Source organism: Kryptolebias marmoratus, linkage group LG22 (assembly GCF_001649575.2).
Source record: "Kryptolebias marmoratus isolate JLee-2015 linkage group LG22, ASM164957v2, whole genome shotgun sequence".
Classification (NCBI taxonomy): Eukaryota; Metazoa; Chordata; class Actinopteri; order Cyprinodontiformes; family Rivulidae; genus Kryptolebias; species Kryptolebias marmoratus.
Genome location: NC_051451.1, coordinates 5,222,655 through 5,236,248, shown reverse-complemented (window position 1 = coordinate 5,236,248; position 13,594 = coordinate 5,222,655). Strand labels below are relative to the sequence as shown.

At 41.4% G+C, this 13,594-nt stretch overlaps 1 protein-coding gene across 1 annotated transcript; it reads right to left on the bottom strand.

Moving 5' to 3' along the window:
- Nucleotides 1–582: 582 nt before the first annotated feature.
- LOC108246762 (zinc finger protein 135) lies at nucleotides 583–9,492 on the bottom strand. The gene is made up of 4 exons (XM_025010151.1): nucleotides 9,424–9,492; nucleotides 8,604–8,659; nucleotides 3,350–3,946; nucleotides 583–2,947 (listed from the first exon to the last, which is right to left on the bottom strand). Exons 1-4 carry the CDS (start codon nucleotides 9,490–9,492, stop codon nucleotides 2,104–2,106), a joined length of 1,566 nt encoding a protein of 521 aa, XP_024865919.1. The 3' UTR covers nucleotides 583–2,103.
- Nucleotides 9,493–13,594: the final 4,102 nt, after the last annotated feature.

Below are 13,594 nucleotides of genomic sequence, written 5' to 3'. Positions count from 1 at the left end.
ATAGGTCTTTAAAAGTTGCTCTTCGTGACCGATGGAAACTAGGTTGATTGCCTTCCGTGGGTCACTTTGGGGATTGCACTCACATCTAGATGGCATATTGTTTTTCATTTAAAAAGTTACTTGTTTGGTGCTTGCCATCACTTACTGTTGCATCACGTTACCGTATGTTGTTTGGTGCTCACCATCACACTGTCTCCGTTACTGTTTTACCATTGGAGTCAACGTTTGTTCTGGCAGTTAATTGGGAGTTGAGTAAACCTGGTGATCGCACCCATCTCCTGTGTTGTCTTTCTTACTCCTCCACAATATGAAAGTTCCTTGTTAGAAGAATGATTTAGTCCATTTCATGGCAGAACGTATAAAACGCTGGTTGTTTCTCATTCTACCAACTTATTTTGTCATGATGCACTGCTGTGGAAGGCTAATCCTGCCTCAGTCATCACTCTCACTTGTATCCAGCAGGTCAAATGCTGCTCTGTGACAACCTCTGTCTATGGGTGGACTCATCTTCACAGATGTCTGCTGTCCTCTGGAGGACACTCAGAGGATCTGTGTGTTTGCTTCAACAGACAGAGACATAAACTTTGTTTACTGTTTATTACAAAACAAAAGACAAAACAATCAACTGGGCTTTTCTATCAGCAAACACAACACAATGACAAACCTTCAATCTGCAGTGAGAAACTTTGTCGGAACCAGAACCAACCAGAACAAGAACAAAGCAACACAACATGAAGCTAAATGCTGTGCAGTGACAAAACGGCACCTTTAAGAAACAGAAACCAGAACATGGAGAGCAGGGGGATGAGGGGAGAGAGGGGTCCACCAAGTGCTCTTTATCGTCTACTGGGGAAGGGGGTGGGGGGTAGACGCTCAGACGACTTTAACACATTTATAAATAAATCACCATCAACTTAAATCCAATTCACACAGTAAAATCAAAGTGCCAACAAGCAGGGAACACAAGAGAAGAGGGCGGGGCAGCTATTCAGGGTGGGGCATTCAAGTCTGTCTTTGTTCACCTCGCATGTCTGAGTCATGTTACATTTCTAGAAGCATTGTGAGACAATAACTTTGAAGGGCTGGCCATCACTTCCTGTCTGCTGAAGCTGGGGGGCGTTACCATGGTAACGGCCAACTCTTGTTTTTTTATTTTCTAATATTTAAATAACATTTATTTCACAAAGTCACTCCAAATTTATAAATAAGTGCAGTTTTGTGATGAAACAGGAAGTGCAGCACAGTGATGGCACAGAACTACAAATATGGCTGCCCAACTCGTCTGCTCCAACTTCATGTCTTTACAAGCCAATCAGAATGCTAAGACGTTCAGCCAATCAGATCACTCCAACAGTGGCAATGTCAAAGCAGGAAGTGGCACCTCTGTAAGATCCAATCAGTTTATCATTCAGAAAGACTTCTCATCGTTGGACTCATCAATAATGGAAGTTCTTGGATGGAGTCATTGATTTGTCTCCAAATTACGCTGTTCAATCAATAATCAGTTTGTTGTCTAGTTTTCCAGCATGCCTGATCAATGACATCACTTTCAGCTGGTGATGATCAAACATCAATCAGCAGCTGGTCAATCAAACGGTTGGTTAGTTGTTGTCTTTGAGTGAACAGCTGATCGCTATGCTTTAATTATTGTTTATTGATCAGAGAAACAGGGAGTGGAGGTTTTCCTGACGTTGGGACTCTGTTTCCCATAATGCTTTTCAAGCCAAGGTCTGAGTAAAAGTGAACATGTGACATTTCAAAGTCAGGGGAAAGGTGTGATGTGGGGAGCAAGGCTTAAACAGCTGGGTAAACTTTAAATCTAATTTCTTTCATACAAGCAAGAAGTGGGTGGTCACTTCTGACCAAATATGGGCTTCCCCCCAACATATGACCTTATAATGTTGTCCTGTTGTTATCTACAAAGAGAGGAATCAACCAGTTCCTGAAACCTGAACAACCAGAACCTCCAACAGGTCTAGAACAGTTCTGAATGTGAATTTTTGCAGAACTGGTCTCAAATCCGTCCAAAATCAGTCTGCGCTATCCAGAACCGACCCAGAACAGGTCCAGGACCAGTTAACCCCAGTTCAGAGATGGGTGGCGTTACTCAGAGTCGGACTCAAGTGGGGCGGTTTCATCCACCTCAGGTCGGTTCTGGAGTGTGGCGGCAGCAGAGCGGGATCGCTGCTCGTTCTCCAGGTGAGCCTTCTTGTGGCGCGAGAAGCTAGATGAGTGCATGAAGGTCTTGTTGCACGCCACGCACATATACGTCTTGTTCTTGGAGACGGGGAGTCCGGTCTTCATGTGGCCGGCGCTGTCAGTCACCCTATGAATCTGCTGGTGCCGAGTCAGGCCGGAGGCGTGGCTAAACAGTTTCCCGCACTGGCTGCAGCCGTGGGACCCGGCGTCTGCACCGCCTCCAGTGTCATCCTCGGTGGAGGCGGGGCCTCGTTTGCTGAGTCTCCCTCCGCGGCGGCGGCGGTTCTTCTTGCAGAGAGTGTAGAAGTTGGGCTTGTCGCGAGAGCAGAGCTTCAGGCGGATCTTGAGGTCGGAGGAGGTCTCGCCCAAGTTCTCCTTGCCGGGCGTGTAACTGTCCAGAAGCTCCTTGACGTGGCTCACCTGATGTTTGGACAGCTGCGTGGACGTCCTGAAGCTCATGTCGCACTGCGGGCAGGCGTAGAACTTATCTGTACTCTGTATGATGGCGGTGGCCACATGCTGCTGATGCTGCTGCTTCTTGGTTTTCTTGTTCTTGGTGCCGATCTTCAGCGTGTGGCGCAAGGTGGCCATGTTGGTGCCAAGGGCGACGTCTTTGGGTATGCCTTGTCCTTTCTTGTGGATGAGGCGATGACGGGACAGGCTGGAGCTGTGGTTGAACTCTTTCCCACAGATGTTGCAAGGGTGGATGCGCCGCTTCCCGTGCAGCCTCAGGTGGCTCCCCAGCATCCTGACAGGTAAACAAACAAACAGGTCAAACCTGATGCAGCTACAGCCCTGTCTACAACACCATCACCCTGATATACCCCCAACCCCCTGTAACTCTGTATCTCTGAACATTCTCCTGTTTTAGTTTTCTCTGTTCGAAACCTCTGGGCTCCCAAAGCATCACATTTGGATGAAAATTAAACAGATATGTTTGATTATAAACAAGCTACATTTGGAAATTAAACATCTACATTTAAATATGAAATAAATGTTTGGATATATATATTAAACAGCTATGCTTTGATATAAATCAAACAGGAATAGAAATTATAAAGGCTGTATTTGTTGTTTAAAAAACCTAAACCCACCTTGGAAGGTGATAAACATGAATCAGGTGACTATTACATGAACTTGGCGTGCTCACCTGCTGCCTTTGAAGCTCAGGCCACAGTGTGGGCAGATATAGCGTGCGTCCTGATGTGCCAGCTCCAGTGTCCTCTTGGTGAGTGGCGTTCCGCTTTTTCCAGTGTGCGTCTGATGGTGGCGGTATAGGCTAGAGGCGTGGCTGTAACACTTCCCACAGTAACTGCAGCGGAACTGCCGCTCATCTGGCTCGTAGTTGCCCTGGTCGTAATCTGCCTCACAATCCAACTGGCTGCTCCCCGCCTCCACCAGAACCTCCTGCTCTTCCTCGGCATCTTCGTCCTCGTCGTCAGAGTCTGTTTTTATCTCCACGCTCTGCTCGGTCACCTCGCAGGGGTACACCTCCTCATAGGGGGCAAAGAAGGCCTCATCCGCCTCGATCTTCAGCTGGTCAGCAGTCAGGTCTGCCGAATCATCTGACTCCTTCTTCACGCAGGAGATGGTAAACTTGGAGCCCACCTCGGCCCACTTCACCACGTACTCGATGGGCTGCGTATCAAGCTCCACGGTGATGAAGTCTGCGCCCAGAGCATCCGACTCCGACACCATCAGCTCCGTCGCTGGGTCCTCCATCCTGAAAGCTTCTGCCCAGCTGCACCTGGGCCAAGAAAATACGGAAGAGGAGCGCACAGGTCAAACACGAGGTCAGGTCAGTAACAAGATGGAGAATAAGTACCGGTAACAATAATGTTTTGTGAGTTTGTGTGGTTTTATTAACAGATTCAGTTGTTTGATTTGATCCAGATGGTTCATTAATCCAATTATTCTCTATAAAATTTACTGATCCAATTCAATTCTATTCAAGTTAATAATGCAATTCACCTCTAATAATTTTATTACTCCAGTTCATCTCTAATAAATCTTTCTTAATCTAGTTCATCTTTAATAAACCTGTTATCAATCCAATTCACCTCTTTTAAATCCGTTTTTAATCCAGTTTATCTGTAATAAATTTGTTCTGCAGTAAAAAAACAACACGTTCATAAAAAAAAAAGATTATCTGTTGGTTTACATTTTACACTTCTATTTATCACTCCAGTTATAAAAACAAATATTTGTTTACAGTAGACCATTTGAGAGATTGGTCTCTCATTTAAACCATAAATGTGAATCAGGGTAAAATTCTGTAAAAAAAAATTACATAAAAAGGACAAAAAACATGTTATGTTTAACTCTTGATGTTAAAACAGATCAGAAGGCCTCAGACAATTAACCTATTCAAGTTAAAAAGATAAAAACATACAAAGCTTGATAAGAAAGCTTTGTGTTATTAGTAAATGAAGATCAGTAGAGCCCAGTTTTGCTTACTGGACCCTAACAGATCATCTGGTCCTGTTAAGGTTTTACATTTATGCAGCTCTGCAGTTAGTGATGTCACACTTTCAGTGACGCCATTGTAGATGACATCACTGATATGACCTCTGACCTCCCGTCAGCCTCTAAGCTTCATCGAGTCACGTGACTCTGAACGGTTTAAAGTGAAAGTACCAATGACATATATATATTATAGACATGACACGCCGCTATAAAGGTTCGGGCCGAGGTGCGGCGAAAGCGGCGCCATCTTACTAAAGTATTCTTAAAGCACAGGGCTATGTAAACAATGCTGAGGACTAATGAAATAATTTTTTTTAGTGGGTAAGAGGAGCCCAATTGTGCATGTACTTTATCATACAATGTCACAAATACTCAGTTATTTTAATTATAATAATAAAAACCATGAATTAAACAAAAACGTAAATTCAGGGCTATTTATTTCCAATCACAACAACAGTAGTCGAATCAGCAATGTTTTAAGCAAAATGGCATAAACTGATAATTTTTCATACAGACTATACACTAGAAAGAAACAAAATTGATAAAAGATCAAAAAATAATAATAAAGAAACATATTACTAATAATAATACAACTACTAATAATAATAATAATAATAATAAAAAAACAAAAATTTTATTTTAATTTTTTAAAAAAAATTAAAAGTCACACGCTTTTCAGAAATAAAAGCAAGTGCAGATATCAGGCAAATGCATTAGTGTATTTTAAGACACCAAATTTAAAATTGCCTGATCATATTACATTCTCAGAAAGCAGTTACTGGCCTTTGAGAAGTATAACCTTGGTCAGTTTTTGCCGTACAAACTTTTTTTTTCAGATGTGAGGAGCGTAAACGTGCGACATGTTTCTGCCTGATAGTGTAGTAACTGCCAACCAAGACTTTGATGTCAAAGTAATGGTTATCTATTCCATATTGAGACTCTGTTATGTGTTCCCCAAGGCAAAGTGGATCAATGTCCCCACATTCATTCTTCACATACATTGTTACTTTATTTACACAACAGATGTTCTTTGCTGACATAGTGCTCATGAACAGCCTGATACCTTTCTCTGCTGCTGTGAGAATGTGGACTACACCTTGTGATGGTGTGACAAGCCCCTCTTCATTTTTTAATTTGAGCAACTGATACAACTCCTCATGGCGTGATTGAATAGCAGCTGACACCAAGGATGCTTTGCAGACATCACAACATACAGCAGACATGATCCGACGCACAACAAACCCTGCAATGTAGGTGACAATGTTTGACACAAATGTTTTGTCGAGATCCACGTGCAGTATGTGTGGTCCATGTTGTTGTTGTTAAATGGCAACTCTGCTGCCTCACGTTGCCTGGCTTCAGAAGCTTTAAGACATTGTGCGCTATCCATGATGGCCACATTTCCACTTGCACTGGGCAACACTCCGCTGTTAAATTAAATTTATAGTACAATTATTAAGACAGTTTAAAATCATAGGGTACATGGTCACTTTAATGTGTTTTGTGTAATATATGTGTTAATATTTCATACAATTTGTACACTGAGTTTTTTCATGTTATACGCATGCAGGTTGTCACATTTATTTACAAACCTCCAAGTAAGTCCACAAGCTTTTTTAGAAGATTCTAACTTTTCAGAGAATACCACACGTGTTTATGTTTAAATGCCAGACCTTGACTTAACAGAAGCATAAAACAAAGTTTTACGTTAAAACTAGCGCTAGTAAAGTACAATATTGATGTAAGTAAAGTTAAAGTTCTGCAGTAAAGTTAAACTCAGGCACTAATCTCCTTGTTAAACTGCTTTGTTATTACAAGAAAAACACTTACCAATGAAATGTAATGCTGTCCGGACATTTTCCACTAAGATTTTTGCACGAAAATGCAGCACAATAAGCAGTTCCTCCAGGATTTCGCGGGCATTTTTTGTGATTGTTGCGGGCTAAAATGCCTGATTTCGCGGGGCATTTTCCTAAAAGTTGCTTCTTTTTTTTTAATTTTTGTTTTTACTTAAATCAATAAAAAACCACAACTTTTAATGTATAAACCAAAAATACTTACTAGTTTTGTAAGATAATTACCAACAAACATTGACATTATCAAAAGGTGCTTTATTTGAGAACTTTGATAGCTTATAAACTGACATTCATGACCATTTCTGGATTGTACAGACACAAAGTGTTTGTATATGGATGACTTGCGTTTATGTTCGATGATTACACTGCAGGACGTGCAAAACAGCTTCCCCCCACTCTCGTGCAGCTGGGTAGGAAATTGGTTTGCGACCGCAGTGAAGTTAGTTTTAAGTTGGATGTTGGATATTCGCGCTCCGCGGAGTTAGCGGCGTCTAGCTCATGGCTGAACCGAAACAGGAACACTAATGTCGGCCAGCCGTTCTCTGCCAGCCCCTTCTCTCATGCGCGGTGGTTCACTTAAGGACGGCTAAGTCAGCCGTGAGCTAGACGCCGCTAACTCCGCGGAGCGCGAATATCCAATATCCAACTTAAAACTAACTTCACTGCGATGTTTTGCTGAAATCTTTGTGGGCAAATGTGAAGCATTAGCGCACATTTTGGCTTCGGTCGCTGCTCCTGCATGCTCCCGGTATTCTGATGTTAACAGGATATGACGTCACATATCTTCTTCGTGAGTTATTTTGGGTTATTTTGGTTAAAGTTGCGGTGTTTTGGGCAAAGTTGCACAAAGCTGCAATTTCGCGGGGTTTGCTTGATTTTGCGTTAATAGTTGCGATCGCAACATCGCAAAATCCTGGAGGGTATGAATAAGAAGGCATTACTGTATTGCTGAGCGCAAAAGCTAAACTGATCTACTTCCGTAAGATGGCGGAGTTTTTAGCTCATCCAAAGTCACGTGATGTCATGTCTATATTGGAAAACACCGCCAGGCCGAATTCCATTCACAAATCTGACATTTTAAGGTCCGACAGCAGCACGCCCGGAACCACACACCTGCAGCAGAATATTCTTTCTTTTAGCACAAATCGGAACAATTGCTAACCTTTGGCTCATGTTAAACATCATCAAATATATATCCGGTTTCCCTGAGTTCCTCCACGGCTGTTCCTCAGTCAGAAACCCGCAGAGGGCGGCTGCCAGCCGGCCATATCTGTGATTATAGCTGGCTTTCTCACTTATTCGCACATTTTACCTCCAAAGCTTTGAAGCCGAAATCATCACAACATCGATATGTTTAGATAAACATCTAAATCTTCATTGAAATACTTCTCTCTGTGTTGTGCGGCGCCAAGGTTTAAAACCGTGTTTCTGTCAGAGGAGTTCCGGGGTTCGGCCAGGCGGGCTGTCAGCGATGAGGAAGCCGCGCTAAAACTGTCAAAATAAAGCAGCGGAACGGCGAGAGGTTGCGGAACCGGGCCAGGTTCGGTTACTCACCGAGGTTCTGCTCGGCAGAGTTCCGTTAATATGTACGGTTGACGGCCTTTAACCGTAAAATTCACCGGCAGACAGTGACAATAAACAGGAAACTGTGGGCACGAAGCGCTGAGGGTAATGATTAAATGGTCGCATCGACCGGAAACACCGGATGGACTTTCAAAACATGAGCATGTTTTTTTTTAAATAAGACCCTTTTTACGTGATATCACAAATATAAATAATGAAAGAAAAAATGTTATAAAAGTAAAAATCATACATTTAAAGTAAATAGGATAAACAATGATTATCACAAAACAAATAGTGTGATGGCCAAACCCATGGCCACACTCCACTAATGTCGGTAACTCTCGTGCACCCTAATTCAGCCATTAAACATGAAACTTTAATTTGTAATAAAATGATGATTTAAATGCATTAGTACTATTTGTAAGCGTGCACATTTAGTTACTTGTATTTTTATCAACTCATGCTCATTTTGGTTTGTGCTTATGATTAAGTCTTTGTTTGTTTTTACCGGCTTCTCACCTGATGTGGTTCCTGGGAGTTACCTGACAAAAGATGGTGGCCAGGGCGTGGCACACCTAAAAGCACAGGGGATAATTGGACTGCACCACTAGTTCCTGCTGGGTAGGGGGAACTTGAATTTGCTTTGTTTAAATAAGCTTTTGTATTTAATTTAATATTTGAATTTAAAGTGTAATATTTTTGATTTCCTTCTTTGGTGTTTAGTTTATTAGCAAACTTAACTGTACTGTGTTGTTTGTTTGTAGTTAGTGATTGTATTGTGTTTAGGTATCCCTATTGTGTGTAATGGTCTGATCAGCCAGTGTATATATACCCTTGTGCCTAAGGATGGGCAGATGAGGCCTCATTGGGTGTATGGCACATTTCCCAAACTGTGTTGCAACTGTGTTGCTGTATCACTCAATGGTGACATCTGCTGGATTTAAAAAGTAATTGCGGGCAACTTCAATAAAGACTGGAAACAGACTGAACAAGGTTAATTCACACATTTTTATTTAGAAACATCAGCTGCGTTAACATCTTTGGGCCAAGGCGATTGCGCCGCTTACAAACCATTTCTCCTGCTTTCTGGAAACACCAGTGCTGATTACGGGAGTATTAAGTCGTTCTTCCTTCTCATACTGGCCACGGTAATGCCTCAGCATTGTGGAAGTGCTCCGGTTACAGTAAGACAGCACCTGGGAGCAAATCCTACATTTCACCTACAATAGAAATAGAAGTTAATCCATGTAAACTAATTAAAGTATTCTTCAGAAAGAAATTGGAATAACCCGACAGAAGAATGATCAATAGTGGAAACGAGAACAGAATAATAATTTACCTTATTCTCCATGATAAGATCAAAATGATCCCACACGGGAGAAAACTTCCTCTTCCTTGGTTGATCCATAGTTTTCGATGACAAGCCAAAAACCAATGCAACGCAAACAACAAACTATCTCCATCCAACAAAACCCACAAACGTGTCGATACATTTTCTGTTTATAAATACAATTTGGCGCGTTCACAACCAAACGACACAGGAACTGTATTGGTCACGTGGTTTTCATTAAAGAGATACGCGCACCGACACGGGGCTTCGCCTTGTTTTCCTAGGCGCATGCGCCGAGGTTTCAGTGTCGTCAGACCCATCACTACTTGTGCCTCAGTTAGGAGGGTCAGTTCTGTTTTGTTAGTGCAGCCAGTTAGTTTGTTCATGTTTGTTTTGCCTGAGTTCAGTTGTTGTTCTTTTGACCTTTTTATGAGCTCTGTATTTAGAATTGAAAAAACATTTTTTGGGGGTTAAAATAAAACCCCTATTTTTCTAATAATTTCTGTGACTCCTCCTGTTTTCAACTCGGTCCACGGCAAATAGGTTTATGAAATAAAGTTCCTTGAAATTTAAATATCAAAAAGAACTCAAAAAAACAGGAAACTGAAATTTAAAAAGATAAATATATTTTTACATTCAATACTTTATACAGATTATGAATAAAGTTGCCTAAATAAAATGTCAAATAAACTAAAACTAATCAAGGACCTAGCCTTCTTTAAAGGAATGCGTATAGCCCAATGCCTTTCAAGCCAGCGATTTAGACTTGTCATGTTATGATGGGAGAGAGTGGAGTCTGTTTTAGTCAAACCTTATCACATGAGTTAGCTCTCAGAAATGTGCTGTTAATGACTCTCAACTACTACGACACCAAATTTCAGTTTAATATCTGTAAGGTTGACTGAGTTGTAGCCATTTTTGTTACCTAAATTTGCTTATTTGTGGCAGCCATCTTGAATGAGGTGTACACCAAAACGTAATCAGTTATAGATGTTCAGCCAATGATTATTTTTTAAGTTTCAATAACATCCACTAAGTGGTTCGTGGGATATTTTACTAACAGACAGAAACAAACATCACAAGAAATGTGACTGTATGACGAGTAAAATTCTGACTGAATAAAGTTGAAGAGAAATCAGTCGAAGACATGGTCTCTTGGAGGACATTCAAGTCACTGTCTGTAAGTTTTGTGTCTGTCAATTTTGTCACCAGTACTGGTCCACAAGATTCTTCTGTGGTTTACTGGGTGTAGCCCAGATTTTTGGGACCACAGAGATTGTTCATGCCAACTGGGCACATTTGATGATAATACTTCCAACAAACGCATGGCGTCAAAAACAACAGACAAAGAAGTATTCCAGGAGGACCACAAGATCTCCAGTAGGACCCTGAGACCTCCAGGAAATTTACCACGAATGTCCTTTAGGTTTTTTGCATTTATAATATTAGAATCACAGTAATCATTTGTACTAGCAGTGAGATGTTTTTGGATGCACATGACACTGATCATACGGTCCAAGTCCACAGTGTCAGATGAAAAGAACAGAGCTTGTAGACATGAATCTGAGCTTTACAAACAGCCAGATGTGCCAGTTCCTCAGTACATTACATCCATGACAAGGAACACTGCACTGGAGTTATTATTCCTACAGCAACCAGCATCCAAACTACCAAGCATCAGATAAATAAAATGTAGTAAAGAACAACAACAGTTCAGGATCCATCCTCGTCAACCCTTCCACACAATTATAACCGCAATAAAGATGAGTAACAAACCAAAGAAGGAAAACTACCACAATAAAATTCAGTTTATATCCATGAAAAGCTGTTCTGAGATTCTTCCTCATCTACACTGGATGATGATAATGTTTGAGACCACATATAAAAAGGAAAATGATTAAGTTAAGTGGAACTTTTGTAAAGATTTAACATTATTTAATCACAACGAAGTAGGAGACCTCCAGGAAAACCACAAGATATCCAGGAAGAGCACGAGACCTCCAGGAAGACTACGAGTTGTCCAGGAAGACTACAAGACGTCCAGGAAGAGTATGAGACCACCAGGACGACCATGAGATGTGCAGGACAAGTATAATACATCCAGGAAGACTGCAGGACCTACAGGAAGACCACGAGACCTCCAGGAGGAGTACAAGACCTCTAGGAAGACCACGAGATGTCTAGGAGGACCATGAGACCTCCAGCAGGATCACAAACCCTGAGTCAGAGTCAGAATCTGATTCACATCCAGGAAATACACATCTGCAGCACTGTGAACGTGGACTCAGATCTGTCAGATCCAGGTTCCTCCTGCCCTCTACAGGTCTATGGTGATCTGCAGATCCAGATCCATTGTTGACTGCATGACTTTTAGATTTAGACTTTTAGATTTCTGACATCGAACAACTACAACAACTACAACAACTACAACAAGAAGAACGAACAACAAGAGGAATAAACAACAACAGACAAACAAGAAGAACAAACAAAAAGAAGCAGAACTGGACCGGCTGTGGGGGCTGCAAGATCTTTGACTGAAGACTGGGGGCTCAGTAATAAGCTGCTTTCAGGTGTTTGCTCTCTTACTCGCTTTACTTGATTACATCACTTCCTGCTTCACCTAAATATGAAGAGCCTCAGCTCACTTTATTTGTCCTGACAGAGGAGGATAAAGAGAGAATGGGATTACTGAGAGAAAAGAAAAGAAAAGAAGAGAAGAAAACTAGGAAGTTCCTGGTGAAACTTTGACGGGGCCTGCCATTTTGTGCGTTTATACTGAATCAAGATGGCTCCAAGAGCTGATCAGTTATTGACATGCATCATAAAGGGCTGATCTTGGACACATGATGAGTCCAGCTGTGAAGTTTGACTTTCCTAAGTTACACGGTTGCCGAGTTAGAGCACGTACAACTTTTGGTCTCAATTTTCACCTTGTTAGCTTTGGTGGCCATTTTGATGTTTTGTTTTTTTTTATCATTCAGTATGAGAAGGGGTTTCGTCTCAGCTAATGCCATAAAAAATTTTAACTACATATGTCTAAAAATGACTGAGTTAAAGCTGAAAAAAGTTTGAGGATTACAAAATGGCCAAAATTGGCAGTTGTAGACAGGCATCATAAAGGGCTGATCCTTGACACATGAGGAGTCCATCTGTGAAATTTGACCTTTATGCTGTACACGGTTGCTGAGTTAGAGCACGCACAAATTTTGGTCTCAATTTTTACCTTGTTAGCTTTGATGGACAACTTGAGTTTTTTTTAGCTTTTAGTATGAGAAGGGGCTCCACCCAAGCTAATACCATGTTAAATTTCAGCTCTATATGTCTAAAAATGACTGAGTGGCAGCCATTTTGTTTTTGTATCCTCTGCTACATTAACAAATGGTTTGTCTGCCTACTCCGCCTGGTAACAGCTTGAGCCAATCAGAAGCCAGATGTCTCCTGCCACTTTGTGTATGGGAAACTGCAGCTTTATCTCTGTGTTTAAGGAGCACAAAATGGCTGAATTTACATTAGCAAGGAATGAGTAGCATTAGCAGGATGACTTAGCAAAAAGCAGGCCTGTATTAGCAAAGCCTATATGTTGAACACGAGCTATAGATACACACACAGAAACCCACATAGGCTTTGCGTGATGTCACACCTGCACATTGTGAGTTCTATCACCATGGCAACGCAGCACAAAAAGAGGCTCAGACTCCAAATTTTCACCTTTTTTAACTTGAGATTGTGAAAAAACTATACAAGATATCAAAAAGCGGCCTCGCTCAGTAATAGTTGAATGTCTTATGTTTTTTTAAACTTTAAGTGACGTTTCTAGGTAGAAGTATGCTGTAGTAGTTACCAGTGGCGGCTGGCCAATAGAGGGCGCTAGGGCGCCGCCCCACCACTCACATTACCTTGAATAAGACGTAAAAAAATAAAATAAAAATTAAATAGTACATTAAAAATATTTTGAAATATATGTATATATATTTTAGTTGTGTAAGATAAATATTTTATAGTTAATGATAAGTAAAGTTGTTTCGTTCTTCGACGTTGTCTGATTGGTGACGTATTTCCGCCCCGGGGCGCAAAAATCTTTGTCCATAGACTCTCGTTAAGAGTTGTACATGCGCAGTAGCTCCTCTTCAGTACAAGAGATAGGACCGTTCAGGGCGCACCTCTCCTGCGCCCTGAGCTG